Source organism: Harpegnathos saltator, unplaced genomic scaffold (genome assembly GCF_003227715.2).
Source record: "Harpegnathos saltator strain DR-91 unplaced genomic scaffold, Hsal_v8.6 scaffold16, whole genome shotgun sequence".
NCBI lineage: Eukaryota > Metazoa > Arthropoda > Insecta > Hymenoptera > Formicidae > Harpegnathos > Harpegnathos saltator.
In genome coordinates, this window is record NW_020229939.1 from 1,802,501 (window position 1) to 1,819,305 (window position 16,805).

Here is a 16,805-nt window from a genome sequence, read left to right on the forward strand (position 1 = left end):
GCAAACTCCGCGATCCCCTTTGACAATAAATAAATAACCGAGAAATTCACGCGACGAGATCAAGGACGAAGAAAGGTAGGTCGAAGAGGAAGCTTCCACGTCGCGTTTAATTTTACGGCTACGATTTATCGATTGTTGGAGCGCGAGAGAGAGAGAGAGAGAGAGAGAGAAAGAGGGGCGGGGGGAGGGGAGTTTTCGGAATATTTAGCAAATGCGTTCATCGATCACAAGTGTCGTTTTGTAGATAACACATGTCCTTTCACTCCGGCGTATTTCGCGAGAACTTTTGGCCCGCGCTTTCTCGTTCCCGGCGTCATCAATCAAGAGTTCCGCGGCCAGAGAGACCAGAAGCCTCACAACGCTTACTCGCCAGACCACCCTGCGACCTTTCGCACCTCGCACGCGTGTACACGTGTACGAGGTCGGAAATCGCACGGCCGAAGCTGGCTTCTAATATTGCGGCATACTTGACACTTGGCAGTGTACTCGTGCGGTCGTTGCGAGGAAAAATACGGCGGTCGTTTTCGTCAGGCAGGTTCTACGCACGGACCTACGCACCAGATGTTGCACAGCAAATTATAACCGGGGGTCACGCACTCGTCGCTCGCGCAATTTCCAGTGCGCGAGATTGGAAATCCGTAGAATTGGGCTCGGCCGGAGCGCTGAATTTAGATGTGGAAACAAGGTCGGATGAAATATTTTCATGATAATGATGAGATGACACATGATGTAACACCTGGTGCGCCTGATGCACACGGTAGTGATATACAGTTACATTTACCTGGCGCTGTGCGCAAAACAATACGACTCGTATACATTTTATCGTCACGTCTCATCGGGCAACTTCTTACGAGGACGATTGCAACGCTCTCGCGTGTTTCTTTACACACGCGGACTTCACACCGAGAGAGTCTACGCTCGCGCTCCGAGAAACCGACGCATGTCTTCCCCCCATCCTCTTCCCGCACACACGTTTTACCGCGTTTTCGTAAATGCGTATACCGTTTAACACCGTTTATACGAACTTACTCTTTCACGTTTTACAAGTACACGTGACATTATTCACAGTTCCAGTCAGTCAGTCAGTCAGTCAGTTCCAACGTTCTGAATTTCATGCGAGCGATTTCCTTCCTCGGTTTTGCTTTCACGGTAACAATCCGAAGGCTTTCTTACGACAACGAGCACGAGATGAGTCGTATATATATATATATATATATATATATATATATACATATATTTTTGCATATGTACATGTAATTCCTCAGGAAGCTTATATTTTCTTGTTGTTGCAGTAATTTCGTTCTTTTCCTCTTTGAAGATCGATCCACGCGATTCGCAGAGCTTGGCGAGCGGTGTCGAAAAATGCTTGCGTCTTCGCGCAGCCGCGGCGCGGATTAATCAAGGCGGCGGTCGCGCCACGTTTTGCGAGAAACGACCGCGTGATTAAGTAAAATTCAGCAAAGCGTATCTTCTGCGCTGCTGCTACGAGGACGATCCACGAACAAATACGAAAGTTAGATGCAACCCCCGGATTGAAATTTTGATCCCGTGTTACCGGAACTCTGCAAATTCCATCGAACTTGAAGAACCAACGGGGCATCTCGAGATAGAACGCTCTATACAGACTTGATGCTGCAGGCGATTACTCACTGTCGTTTTCCTCGTGTTGAGTTCCCAAGGAAAACTTATTCCAGAGCTGTTTTTTTTAATATCCAATTTTCCGAACGTCGTCTCTTTCAACATTTCAACCGCGCTCGTTCCTTATTCCTAATTTTAATCAACGATGGAATATTCGTTGATAATTTTACTCAGCTGCAGATAGATTGCAGATGTTGTCGCGGTATATGTACCGATTAGAAGTTGCGGCAGAAAACTTGTCATTTCCCCTTACTCTATTCCTCTAGGAGGCTCCGGTATTAACGAGAGAATTGGAAAGTTCTCGTTAAAGATTTCTGCAGACATCTTTCCCAAAGCCGAATTCGGTCTAAAAGAATCGGAAATGCCGTTCCCTCTGATCAAAACGTCTTCGACTCGCGTTCATTCAGGTCGCGTTGATTCAACCGATTTTCCTCTCCGTCAAGTGCCAGTGGCACTACCGCGCAACGATCAGCTGGTTCGAGAATGACGTCGATAGCGATTCGTCGTGCACTTACAGATGTAAAGTGAGTGATTTATCGTGCAAGAGCTTTCCGGGACTTTTACGAACGTCCGACGAACTTGCCGAGAATAAAGAGACACCCGAGTCGAAATTTAGGTCGCGATATTCATACTCGAGCATCATTTAGCGGCTAATTTTAGCCTCATGAATCTCCAATCGCCCATCAGCCTGTGTGCCTATACTTACTTTGTACAACGAGAAGATGTCGGATCCAGCCAGCTGAAGAATCGTCCGCGAATCTGCAATTAATTTATATTCTCAATGAAAGATGCCACGAAGATTCACACCGACCTGGTATGAATCTTTTAAATCCAAAACAGGACCCGTTATCGGGACGATCGAATACAAAATGACTGCGAGACGAGTCTTTTCTCTGAAAACTCAACACGGAGGAAACGACGGCGAGTAATCGCGATGAAGGCAGCAGCGGTTCTCGTCTCGATCAAGGTAGGTTTGTAGCTCGTACAATGATGTAATCTCGAGATCCCCCGTCGGTGCTTCAAGCTGGAGGAAATTTGCGGGGTTAACGAGGAGCCAAAACCCGTCTCCCTCGACTCGACGGGGACGAATCGCGGCCGATAAGACTCGCGCCCTCGATCGCGACTTCCGTGGACGATAATACGCGATCGCCGCGGTTCCCCGGCAAATTCGCGCTCACGTTTTCAGCCGCGTGCGTTTGCTGCGAGATGCGGGACGCACCGAAATGGCGCGTGCGACGTCGCGGCCTGGGTCGTCGCGTTTATCCTCGCGGCTGCCGAAAGCGGGTTTGATGAACGACACGCCGGTGAGCGGGCCCGGATATGAAAATGCGGCGGGCGCTTTGTCGGCGGGAATTCATCGCCGCTTCATCGCGCGAAGCGTGCAGCCGGAAAGGAGGAACGGAGGAAACTCGCTCGCTGCGCCCGCAGGGGAGAGACATTACCGCGCGATGTCCTCTCTCTCTCTCTCTCTCTCTCTCTCTCTCTTTCTCTCTCTCTCTCTCTCTCTCTCTCTCTCCTCTGCCTCTCTCTTGCTCGCTGAGTGTGCGCGAAAATGATGGTAAAACGTAACGTAACGCGACGATGTAACGTGATCCGTCACGTACCTCGTCCCTTTCATTTCTCTCTCGACTGTCGCACAATGGTCTATCCTCAAGTCGAGTCATTTAATCTCCTGTGACGTCCTCCTCGCGGCTAAGGATATAATAAAGTTTTTTATCGCACCTCGTTGAGAGGAGGAGAAGATCGCTTTCGGATTAACGAGTGATCTGGTGGAACACGGCTCAACGGTTTGCACGGCGGGAGGACTCTGCTACTCTTCACACCGGATCGATACACACACACACACACACATACACACTACAGGGTGGCCCACGTAAGGCTTAGCGGCTTAATATGAGCTTGAGAACTACGCAATTAATTTAAATCGATCTGCTTTCGAATTTCCTAGATCCCAAGGGCCTTTGAATCTGTGTCAAGACTTACCCTCGTTCGTCCCCTTAAAGGGTCGAGCGGGGGGTAAGTGTAAAATCTCAAATGGGTCAACTTCAGCGAGCATAATGACATCTCGCTGTTGACCTCATTTCCTCGCGTCACTTTATAGAATACGAACATATACATACTTGCTTTTGATGCTTCGGTAGAAATGCGCCTGCGCATGAAAAAAGAATTCTCTCCTCCGAAAAATCTCCGGCAGCTTAGTCGCTAAACGTCACACGAGCCACCCTGTAGATATCAGCTCACATCGACACATCGACCGTGCGAGGCAGCGTCGCTCACAGAAATCAGACGAATCGCAAGGACCACACGAAGAATCGCGCGCATAAGACGATGCGCGAGAGCTTTTGATGCCGGCTCCAGGGCCTTCGACAAGGCCGAAAATAACGAAATCTTGATAGTGTTCGCTTAAGGTAGAATTGCTTGGCCATGCGATCGATTTGCATGCTTAGGATTAGCAGTCCCGCTAGATCCTTTATTCTTCACGAGCATGCGCACGTCTCTAAACTTGAGCGTCCCACGATGATGTCCGGCCACGTGATCGACGTCGTAAACAACGACGAACGGTAATTCGGCAAATAATTTCCCTCTCTGCGATTTGTCTCAGCCCTCAGCTACACTTTCGAACGCAGTCTCTCTTATCTTCGAAATTACCGACCATGGAAGATCGATAGAACCTATCGTCACTCCTCGTATCTCTTTCCTCAACTTTTCTCCAACGCTGTGCACGTTCATTTATGTATGTCGAGAAATAACTGAGAAATGTTATCGTTGAGGAGTCGTTTTCTGCGAGAAACGTACCTCGGTTGAGTCTCTGCAGAGCTTCCCTTTCTGTGATAGACAGACTCTTCGATCCTCTTTCTTGACCGGTTTGAAAAGACAAAATATTTAGGCGACGCGGTCTTAGCAATAATTACACGACTAATTTTTCTGTCGCGTAAATGACGTCATCGCGCGTCTCCTTATTGAAGGAAATACGGGCTTCAGATTGCCGAGGAAAACCTACTTTGGGAACGTTCGCGACGTTCACAAGAGACATCTCAAAGATTCATCTTCGGGCATTCATGTCGGCAAGGTGCGACTGAGAAATGACGCGAATCCGGGACATCGCGTATACAGGACACAGACATTCATATGTCTTCATATAGCGACGGGCGCATTCGTGTCGGAATTTCCGGAAGGCACGAGAGAAGATGCGGAAAAGAGCAATTAGTCTGCACCGCAACGCGGTGGAAGGCAGATGAAGGCTGAGCGAAATACGGCTTATGTATGTTACTGTCGTCTTTTATCTTATCTCACGCGACGGTGTTCTCTCTCATTATGATCGTTCTACACACGAATGAAAAGAGATACCGTTCCAGTTTCTCCCCATTGTTGACATTCGGACGATTCAACGGGAATCTACATCGAGATCATACGACACACACACACACACACACACACACACACACGCGCGCGTACACGCACATGCAGCTACGAAGAAGACAGAGGGGAGGTACGATGAGTTTCAGCAAGTTTCTCTTTCATTTTCGCTTGTCCCGGGCACAGCTGGAAGCTTCGTTAATCGAGACGCGGCAGATTAACGGAAAAGATTTGCGCAAGAGAAGGTCCAGCGCGAGAAGTGTCGGTGTAGCGCGACCGTGGAGGAGAGAGACGAAGGGAGGTGAGTCGAAGAATTTCCAGAGGCAGAGATTACATGAAAAATTGATGTAAGTAATATATTTCCATATTTACAAGAGCGAGCGTAATAAGTATATATAAGTTCAATCGGGTAGTTTAGTACTCGTGTGTATGTGTACGTTGCGCTTGTAAAAATATAAAGCGCGTTTTCTCAAAACGTACTTGTCCCATCGATCCTGGCGTCCGTGCATTGTGCCCATGAAAGAAATGTCCGACCTCCCTCTTTAAATTTCAGGTTGCTGGTTCCTCGCCGCGACTATCTTGAATCCTAACGTCAGCAACGAGAAGATGAATTTGAAGAATTCTCATTCAGTGCGTCAGATTGAAAGAATGTGTCCATAAAATGGCGGTTATGGTCAATTACATGGACATATCCTTTTATCTCGACGTATCCCAGAAATTTCAGACGCCGTCCGTTCAGTCGCCGCGCTTCTAAATTTCGACGTCCGCGACGGCGAATGTCTATTTCGTTTTCCTTCTTCCTTCTCACAAAGTCGTGCTCATCGACGCGACGAGTACATTTGGGAAAAACGCCTCGGCAATGATGCTTTCACTGAAAGCGATTAATCTTCAAGGACTTCTCTTCTCGAATCATAATAGGCCGCTAGCTTGGCGCGTGCGCGCTGGCTAGCTGGCGCCGGCTTTACAAAAATCGGACTTTCGTTCCGACGGGAACGAAAGTTTCCGCTGCGTAGAAAAATACAGGGTGCTCGACAAAGTCTCTGTCTGTTTTGTACGAAGATCCTTAAATCCGCGATGTGTCCAAACGAATTATCGCGGGGTTGACCCGCCAAACTTTGCGCTGTCTCTCTACCTCAAACTGCAGCCTCTCGCGGGAGATCTCTCTAAATTTACCTGCCTTAAGATTAATTTGTTCAAAGTACCGTTAAAGAAGAAGATTGTCGTTCGTGTCTCTTGAAAGATGAATTTTCTGCGACATGGAGGAGGCCGTCGATTGGAGAAGGACAAAGAGCAGAGACTTTACAGACACCTTGCACAAGAATCTCGGTGATATTCTCGAGGAATCCCTCACGTGCGTCGAAATCGAAAATCTCGGCGCAATAACATACCGGACCAGAGAAAGAGAAAAAGGGGGGAAAACCTCAATATCGTGAGCCTTATATCGTGTTCCTTACCCGAATTCCAAGAAAAAAAAAACCCCGTTCCTACCGGAGATAGCTAGGAACGTCCGGTTGCGCGACGAATAAAAATGCAGAAATGTTCTCGGAGCGCGTTAATAATTTACGGCCTTCTTCGATCGCCCGCCGTTCCCTGCGAGCTTAACATGTTATTGCGCCGAGCTTTCCGGTTAGTCGGACGCTCTTCGCCGACTGAACCGTCCCGCAGTGTCTCGTCCTCGTGCGAACTTTGCTCGTGCAAGCTTCGTTCGCACGAGACGCTCGAGAGTCTCGGTCGCGAGACTGAAATCTCCTCGTGACAAATCGAGACATGCTTTCCCGATACGCTCTCGCGATTGACAATAAACGGAGCACGAGGATACAGAACGTCGAAGGAGATCTTCTTAAATATCCTTAGATGATCGCAGAAGGGTCACGCCCTCCCTTTCGCCGAGGGCGCATCATCGTGCCCTCTCTATCCCTCGCAGAGTTTGACTCGGTACACCAGGAGGCAGGGCTGCTTCACCTCCTCCTCTGGCTTCGGGGTCGTTGCTAGCGGCTTCCGAAGCCTTGAACCGCTTGTACTTCCCTGCAATTCAGTAAACCTTATGTATCGCGTCTCGTCGGAGTCGCTCTTGTCGATAGAACTTTACCAAAGAAAAGAAGATATAATCGGTTAGTTATTGTCGCCATATTTTTTGTAAACTGAATGAACACAAATCCCGATACATATATTTAATTAATAAAACTACAAATCTTCCAGTAAAAGGATCCTCACGTCTCTCTCACGAACTCTTCCTTAAAAAGAAAGAGACGAGATGAACGCAAGCGCTTTTGGTCGTATTAAATGATTGTCTTTTCTTCTTGTCGGCGACAAATAATCAAGTAGACTATTAATTAAATTAGACTAATAGTAACCGATAAGCAATGAGAATGCTTACTGGCTAAGCGGACCATCGTGACGCCCCACCAAATGCTCCAGCCCCATCCGACGAGGCAAAATAGAACGGTGAATAGTTGGCCTACACCCACGACGAGATTCACGATAAATGCACCCAGTCGTGATTTCAGTCCAGCGACAGGAGAAAATCTCGGCTGTCCAGTGCATAGGTTGAACAGGCCGCTCCAAACAGTTCCTGCGCAAGTTCAGTTAACATTTGCGAACCGCAATGCATTTCTCTTGTACATGTATGTTTTTTTTTTTTTTAAGGAACTATCTTTTCCGTCGGGTTTTATACCGCGAGCCTACACGCAAATTTTATAGCGTAATAATAATTACATTATACGACTTTTTACGATATGATTTTTCTGAGCTCGTAGCACTATCGTCATTTTCCTGTACAGTAACTGCAAACGGGGTGATGGAATAAAATATTTTTACATTTTACCGATTACTGTTCTCGCGTGGAATGATCCTTCTAAAATTTCCCTTTATTCCTTCTTGTATCCAAATGTTGTACTATAAAATATTGTATTATAAATATTGTACCACACAACTGCGTTATAGTACAAGAGGTTGAACTGTAAGAAAACCATGTAGTCTCTTAAAGTTCGCACTCACAACTGTCTTTTGACTGGACCGCCCTTTTATTTATAATTGAAGGACTTTAAGATTGAAGACTTTGAGCGTTCCTCCTGAGCAGAGAGAACAGCTCGTGATAAAGTGGAAAGGTATAAAGAGTTGTGGTCGTACCAAAGCCCGGTAGCAAGACGTTCCACACCAGGCAGAACCAGGCGAGAGGAACCGGTAGACACGGAATGGCGCCGCGCATGACGGAATTGTGCTCCACCAGGACGTCCGGTATCTTGGCCTTCGGTTCCTGCGCATCGAATTCTCGCGTTACGTGTGAGGGAAATGGGCCAGCGCCAGTTTCTGGAGCACGGATACACGTGCGCATCCCACGGCGATTTGCGAGCGGACCGTACAGCACTCCGCTGTTGCGTCCCACATTCGAGGCGCTCGGGTGAAATAATGGCACGAAGTAATCGCAATAGTTACGCACAGTAAGCGCGGCTTAAAATCGCCCGCTTACTCGCTCTTATCGCGTATCCGATACGTGGGATAATCGCACGCCTAGGAGACGGTTCGTCCTGAAGTCTGTTCTTTCCAGGACTGGCAAGGTTGCGAGGACACCGTTACGAGCAACCCGTTTTCAGCAATAACTTGCTAACGACGTTGTTTTTCTCTTTCTTTTTAGTAACTTTTTAGTAGCGACGATAACGCGTTACTTGTCGAAGGTGTAACTCCCTCGGTCCCGGTACTTTTTAGCTGAACTAGTTGGCTCCGCGTTCCTGATTCCTTCAGCTCTAGACTACATAGCTGTTTCACTCTAAAGGCAAAAATGTTGCAACATAGTTCAGCAAAGTGGAAACAGACTTCTCCGCTCGACAGAATGCCGGTTGTTCAACAATTTACGATCTGTTATTGTCCTCATTTGGAACCGTCGTAATAATAATGTCTGATTTCTTTTGAAATGTCACCTCCGTTTTTCTTTTTCTTTTTTTTTTTGCATTTCACTTCTGCTTCTGTCAATCTGTTGTCTCTCAACGTTACTTTCCTTTCTCTACATTACCCTCTCGGCATTTCTCCCCTCTTCTCCTAACCTTGTCATCTTTGAAGATCATGCGATCAAATGTTAATTATGTAAAGGGATACCTCCCCTCCCCCCTCCTCCGTAAGTAAATAAATGACAATTATTCGGAAATCTAACGATTTACGTACCTCCGACAAAGGCGGCGGCGCCACGCTCGTGAGGCTGTGCTTGGCACGTACGTTTCTTGTGCGTTGTTGCTTCTCCGCGCGTTTGCAGCTGCAGCAGCCGAACATGCGGCGACAGATCGCACGGAATCTCCTCTCCGGCGGACAGCAAACGGTAGGTTCGGCGGGAGCGACCCTGGATCTCCGCGCGCACCACTTGAATTCTCGCAGTCGGGTGCATCTGTGGGCGAAAAGTCCACTCAAAATGAAAATCTCCGGCGAATCGCGAGATGCGATCGAACGTCTACGACTCGAACGTGCGTAATTTGCGACGAGGCGCAGCTCGAGCCGAGATTTTTCTCCTTAACCCTTTCACTGTTAGTGGGAAGTGTACTTCTCGCACCTCTTCTTCAATTCAATTTTGCGTTATAAATCACATAATTTTGAGGAACTAATCGGAGGGGGGGGGGGGATTTGAGTTTTCCAGATAACTGAATAGTTGTTCAACATATTCCAATAGGTTTCTATACCCAATCATTCATTCGTGATTATTTATAACAAATCACAGTTGAAACAAAATGCTTTTTTTTAGGGAAAAATCGATTCCTCGGAGAGTATTGAATGCAGAGGTCTGAAATTTTCACCAAATATTTTTCTGGTGTTGTACAAAAGCATATATTTTTTTCAGTAGTTTTTTGTAGGTTATATTCTTTTTTATAAACAAATATTTCTACAAAAACGGCTGAGATTTGATTTTTTTGCACCTTTTAGCTCTATTTTCCTAGTTTTCTCATTCTGTATCCCCATCTCTTATCCATACTATCAATATTATTTTACTCAAAAGATTCGTAAGATTCGTAAAGCGATTCGAGAAACCCATATATCATCAATAATAATCGGAATTTTTCGGAATCAATTTCGTACATTATGGTCGCCATATTGAATCCGCCATTTTGAATTTTGCAAATCTGACTTTAGATTCGTAATCAGCGATCCAAGAAACGTAGGACCACCAAATATTTTGATAATTTTCTCAAGGGAAGTTAATTCAGCAGTGAAAGGGTTAACCTTTAGATTTCGACGTTGCGATATTTGGAATTTAATTTCCTACCTTCACACCTCGGATCTACTTCCTTTCAATTTGGACCTACAAGTCCTACTCAAGAATGCTAAGTTTTAGCCGAGTCGAGAATGTTCGTTCTTTTCGAAAGTCCAAATAGAAATCGTTCCTTTATCGTTTAATTAATTATTGTGCTCAAGTACTTACGATTGTAAGTCACAATTTGTCATCGCCTTCATCTAAAGCCGTCATTATAAGAAATTTCAAATAGGCAAAAAAAAGGAAAGCCTGCAGGTAAGAGCGAAATTACGGCTCTACGGGTGTCTCTACCTGCATCGCGTCTTCAGCTTCGACCAACAGGACGACGCGTTTGCGTTGGTCGCGGATGGCGGCGGTGTCGACGGTAGCACGTCGAGCGTGGCCGCGACAACAGGCGGCGGTGAATCGCTGATCACCGTTAGCCGCCCTTGATTCCTCGTCCAGAGCAGGCCCTTGGGGTCTCTGCGACACGCCAAACACCTCATGCCGGGACAACACTTGCAGTAGCGACTCAGAGATCTTCCCCAACGCGCCAGCAGCCTCTCGCTGTTAGGTTGCTTCTCGTTGCTGGAGGCCAGGACCCTGCCGACACGTGACAATTTATAATATAGTATACTCCGACGATTGCAGAGGACAATGTCGCGGCGCACTTACAGAAGCGTTTATAAAATTCGAAAAAAAAGTTCCGTCGCAATCGTTGCTGCTTGTCAAGCAGATGATTTCAGATAAAAAGCGAAGGCGACAAGAGACAATCGTGGGATCGTGATTCTCCGTCTCGGTGAATTCGGCCCGTGAAAACAATGCGGTAACAAGATTAGTAATGTTGCACGCAGGAGAGAATCTCCCGCAAGTTCTCGCTCTTACCGACGAAAAGAAACAAGGAGAAAGAGGCAGTGAAGGAAGAAAGGTGGGGAAACGACGGAAAAACCGCACGCTGTTTCTCGCGTGATTTACCTTGCACAACGTGCACTGCCAGCGCCACTTAATAATCCCCGACGATTATTATCGATTTTGCATTAGCCGCAGAGCACCATTAGCGTCTACATATGAGTCATGTGCAAAATGTATAGTAATATCAGAAGGTATCGATTTGCATCAACGGAATGAGGAGAGAACGTCGTACGCGAGCTAACGCTCGCGCGTCCGCCGCTCGACGCGCGCGCGGCGCATCGCGAGAGTCGAACGACACGTTTGCTGGCCCGGCCGAGCTGTTCCCGAGACCCCAACTTCCCCAAACAGGCCGCGTTATACCCGGCCCGGACGACGACAGGCAGCTCTACGGTGAAGCCAGCGCTAACCGTAGAGCGCGCGTTTACATACAAGCCCGTCACCGTTGCGATAATCGCGCGCGCGCGCGCTGCGTGCTTCGTGACTCGAGCGAGCAGCTAGCCGCGCGAATCGCGAAGCGAGCACGAAGAACCCACACGGAGGATCCCACACGAAGCTGATCTCACACAGCACTCGCACGCACACCGCCGCGGCGCTTCCGAGACCCATCCCTCGGCGGCACGCGACCGCCGAAAACCGGGAAAAGCACCTTCTTACTTGAACGCGCAACTCCTCCGGCGCGGCAGCTTCGGCAGCCAAGATCGGCAGCGCCGATGATGAAGCGAGAAGACCGAGCTCGCGAGCGGAGACCGAGAAGAAGTTCGTGCGACAGTCCGTGAGTCAACGAGTGGCCATCGCTCTGGCTGGCCTCAGGTGACTCGGAGCAGTGATTGCGGCTGCCGCAGTCGCCGCGGTCACAGCCGGACGAGGGCCGAGCGAGGGTGGCAGAGGGCGAGAGGCCGCGCCGGTCACGCAAAGATTTCTCCCAGCCCCCTTCGACCCGTCCCGTATAGTCGGCTGACCGCGCAATCGATACGCGCGACACGAAGTTCTTTACCTTAACCGACCGGTTTTCAAGGCGTCGCGCGGCCCCGCCGCGGCCGATTTCGCGCGGAGCGCCGCGCCGCGGCTCTTTAAAGTCCGATCGCCCGCGGAGCGCCCGCGCCGGCGAACGGGAGTCTCGCAGCGAAATATTCTTCGAGGCTTTTGCATTGAAATACTCGCGCGGCAGCTGCCACCACCATCGCTTCAATCTTTCTGATAAAAAAAAGAAAAGAAGAAAAATTGGCGGGAGTCCTTGCTCGCTGGTCCTGCCTGCTGATGGCCAGACGGATAGTGGGGATCAGCCCTAATTCGTTAGCTTAAGCCCCCCGAGCAAGCGCGAGAGGAACACTTTCGCTGATCGCGCGGCGCGAGTGCGATTGCCGCGGGATCGATCAGAGGAATTCAGTTTGGAATCGGGACTGTTCGCACGTACGGGAGTAACGGCTAGATTAGATCTCACGAGGCTCCTTCAGCGCCCTCAAGGTCGACTCTCTGTACAACGATATATACTCGTATGCTCGGGGAATATTTCACGTTTTCTTCATCCTTCACAGCCAGGGGGTATACCCTCGCTGTATTATCGTCGTTGGCATTTATTCTAATTTCTACTTGTTCGCCTCGTGGTTGAGGTAGTCGCCCGAGGAATAATGGATGCGTCCCTCACCGATTTTGATGGCCTTTGGATACGTCGCGCTAAAAATAAGAGACTCGTATCTCGTTAGATGTGCTCTCTCGCACGGCCAAGGGTGAAAGCTACCCCCCCCCTCCGGGAATAAAGAGAGAGAGAGAGAGAGAGAGAGTACCTTTGAAACTGCGATGGTGGGGATGAATGTTTCAGAGAAAATCAGGAAACGTCCTGAGGAGGGAGAAATGTTTCATGATATTTCGCGATACTTTGCGATCGTGTCTCTTATTTTCAGCCACTTCGCAGCAAGCTCGTCAAAATCGACGAGCAGCGCTCGCGTATGTTTGCCGGTTCGTTAACTCGCGCGTCGTTTTCATCCTGTCCCAGGCTTATTTCGTTTTACCGTCGGCCGACCGTAAAACGCGTCGCCGGATTTCCACGCGTCTTCCACGCGAAACGAGTCCGAGAAGGAAGTTAATTCATTCGGGGAAGCGAGCCTCTCGGCAGCCGAGCGTCGTGAGCTTTACAAATCGGTAACGCGACCGTAAGCTCGTAAAGCTTACCCGGTAAACGCTGAAACGCTAACAGCCGGCCGTAACAACTTTTGTCGCCGATGCAGCCCGCGCGACACACGGAGAGAGAGAGAGAGAGAGAGAGAGAGAGTGTATTATTATGCGGTGGGAAAATTATGCGAGAGAACGCGGCGCGTTCCGCGTGCGCGCGTCGATAAATCGCGCGCCGCCGTGTGTGTGTGTGTGTGTGTGTGCGCGCGCGCGCGCGCGCGCGGCGCGGCTGTTTATTTTATTGCGTCGGACTGTGTGTTTCGGACATTTTCACGGAAAATCCCCGCGATATTTTCCGGCATCTCGTTTATTTTCGTCTACCGCTCCGGCTTTGTCACAAAGCGAGCACGTTCGTCCGCCAGTGTCCTCTCTTTTTTCCTGCTTGTCCTTTCGTAACGGGAAACACACACAAACGATATTTTTCAATATTTTTCAATGTTTTTCCACACGTTTTCCGACACGTCGACTGTCACGCTGATTTTTACCGATTACTTCAACGCTGAAATCAACTGAAATCAACAGAGAGACAAAGAAAGCAAACCGACCAAGATTTGCGAAGATCATGTTCCGCCAAAAGGGTGGACTAAAATTTAAGGGGTAAAACGGAGGGATAAAAATTGATATTCGAAATCGAGAAATTTGTTGCTGCGCAAATATTTCTCGCTCGTAATCCGGACAATCTTCCGTGGTAAAGGCATACACAGATACAAGATAAAGACACACACGAGCGAAAATGAAGCGTGATTTTTCAAGATCGCCCAGATCGCGACATCTGTCTTGAGACTTCTGCAATTCGAAAATTCCCAATAGCTCGGGATCCGAGCAGTAAGGACTTGGACTGCGGTCGAAGCGACTCTCTCGCCCGACTTGATCCAACTCTCAAGCAATCGCGCGGCAATGAGCGTGTTAAATGGCAACGACACCGTTCGCTCTCGCACTAAGCGCGCGGTCGCCTTTAAAGAACGCGAGTCCGAAACGCGACGGTGCTTATCGGCCGTGTCGCTCTCGCTGCTAAACCGTCGCGTACCGTCCACGACCTCGGCCGGACGGTCGGAAATCAATTCGCCCTGAAAAGGGTTAACCCTGGTGGCACATTAAACCGGTGGCACGCCGGCTCGCTCTCGGTCGCGCGCGATCACACCGGCCGCATCACGACACGCTAGACGAGACCATTAAAAGTTGTACGTGTCTGAAAGTTGGTATCCGTCGTTTAAGCCGCTGATTAAAGAGGGGGCTGCTGGGGGTGGCAAGGGGGTGGCGAGAGGCAGCGCAAAAGCACGCGGCTGAAAGTTCGGGTCGAAATGACGGCGTCATTAAAGCGCAAACACACGGCGATCTACTTCGGCGCGGCGGCAATTTCGCCGCGGCGAACACTTTCCCTCGTAATTGCTCGCTACTAACGAGGACCGAAGGCTTCTCCACGGAGGGGAGGGGAGGGGGCCTGCGCTCCGCGGAAAAACCGGTCGCGCGCATTATCCTGAGAATCGGAGCGTCCTGTCCGCTTTGCGTCGCGAGGCGTAATTCGTTGCGCCGCGCGATGCAGAAGATAGAAAGAGGAGCCGCCCGCAATTTCGCCCGTCTGCCTGGATTGTGCGATCTGGCGCAAGAGCGAGCGAGCGAGCGCGCGCGCTTGCGAGACAATGCGCGCATTGTGTCGGAAATGACGAGTGCTAATTCCCGCCACTTTTGTCCGCTCGTCCCTCCGTCGCTGGAGTTGCCAAGGGTTTCTTCATTCGCCTCGCAAAGAGCCGGCTAGATTGGATCTAGCGCAAAGGTAAACGAATTCAGCGCATATTTGTGTTGCGTGCGTGTGTGTGTGTGTGTGTGTGTGTGTGTGTGTGTCTGTCTGTGTGAAGGTACTCGAGTATGCAGTCAGATGATGAACTTTTTGAACGCGGAGCATTTGAGAGAGCTAACGATTGCTGAGGACGAAATACTTTGACTCCTCAGAGAGTCGAGAACAGTTTGCGAATGCAGGGCGAATGAAAGGTTTTATTTATTACTTTTCGTCGTCGAAAGAGCATGAACTCGTCGCAACAGTTGGGGAGTGTTGCTCGCGTCAACAGTGTTGACGCCAGATTCTCGCTGCTCGTCTGGACGGCGGCAGACAGGAAACCCCTCCGTCGAACCTCCGGGTCGGGTTTCTCTTTTCAAGGTCTTACTGAAATGTGACAGTCGCGGAATGAACACTCCAAAGCGTCGAAGAATGTTCCGACGGAGGATTGACCGAGTCCTGTCTGCGGCCGCCGCGCCGAGACGGATAGTGAGAAGAGAGCTTGAGAAATTTGTAGGACGCACACGTGGTCCAAGCACAGTGGAAGATCGCAACTCTCTTTTATAGCCCGATGAGTTTCGCAACGTATCCTGCATGTCGGATAGGGAAATTGATTTTTCAGATAAGAGCCAATCGCCGAATTGCTCATTGTTTGACTTCAATGAAGGAGCCTCGCGAGATCGCTAGTTAGCGGGAACACATTTCCCCACCTGTGGTTCTTAATCAGCTGGCCGTAAAACACGCGGCAAAAATGCGAACGCGAATGATTGTGCGAGTTGCGCGTATCGGACGTTAAAAAACGAAGCGAACTGCGCGTATGTTTATTAATGAAACGTGCGTCGGCAGTGCGCGACGAAGTGTTATTCGTGAAGAGTGACTTAACGACTTAGCCGCTCGCATGAGAGCCGGCTCTTTCCGAAAGGCAAACTCGAGCGCAACGAGATGCATGCCACACCCCGAGATTTACGACGGCGGAATTGTTTCGTGTCGCGCGAGCGAGGCGGCATTATCATCCGCGCGAATTTTAATAACTATCGCGCTAATAAAACCACGGCTCGTCGCGTTGCCTCGTAAAGCGCCGCGCTCGTGCCGTGCCGCATAAATGTAACGGGAACAGGCTCCCTGAAATTTCTCTACGCACGTAAACGGAGTTCACGGAAAGACGAAGGGCGTGTGATCGGCCATTCGCGATTACGATACGACACGCTAATCGACCTCGATATTAGCGTGCACTTTGTATACCGATAACGAAAATGTGTGTCAGTCGCGCCGAGGATCGTTTCTGCAAGCTGGAGGGAAAGGACGAGCTCGTTTCTCGGCAAAATGTGTTCTAAACGAGAACACGAAGCTGTTCGCGAGACTGCGATCGACAATACGACGACGACGACAGAACGAACCGATTACACAGGTCTAATCATTAACAAGAAATTAATTATTTATTAATGAACAGATAATTATGTCGCGCCGAGTGTCTCATATTTTCATTAGCGTGTCGAGGGACGCTCACAAGTTTATCGGACAAAATTCTACGTTTCTACGCGTTACCTTATTATGTAAGCAATAAATGTAAATCCGCGCCATTGAATGGAAATAATATTTCGCGCGTAATAATATTACAAACGCGAGGAAATATCATTTCAGAGTTCTCTCGTCGGTGCTTTCTCCGAAAGAAGGATGCACAAGTGTTCGGAGTGTTACGTACACTTGGAGTGTCGCGTTGATCGAAAAATTGATCCGGTTAAT

At 49.1% G+C, this 16,805-nt stretch overlaps 1 protein-coding gene across 1 annotated transcript in view; it reads right to left on the reverse strand.

The window, feature by feature from the left end:
- Nucleotides 1-5,325: 5,325 nt before the first annotated feature.
- Nucleotides 5,326-16,805, reverse strand: part of stum (mechanosensory transduction mediator stumble) — a 40,405-nt gene continuing 28,925 nt past the window's right edge. The window contains exons 5-9 of the mRNA XM_011140880.3: nucleotides 10,520-10,810; nucleotides 9,154-9,370; nucleotides 8,125-8,251; nucleotides 7,373-7,567; nucleotides 5,326-7,020 (exon numbers count right to left, since the gene is read on the reverse strand). Coding sequence (XP_011139182.2) covers nucleotides 6,893-7,020; nucleotides 7,373-7,567; nucleotides 8,125-8,251; nucleotides 9,154-9,370; nucleotides 10,520-10,810 — 958 coding nt within the window. The 3' untranslated portion in view covers nucleotides 5,326-6,892. The remainder of the gene's footprint in view (nucleotides 7,021-7,372; nucleotides 7,568-8,124; nucleotides 8,252-9,153; nucleotides 9,371-10,519; nucleotides 10,811-16,805) is intronic.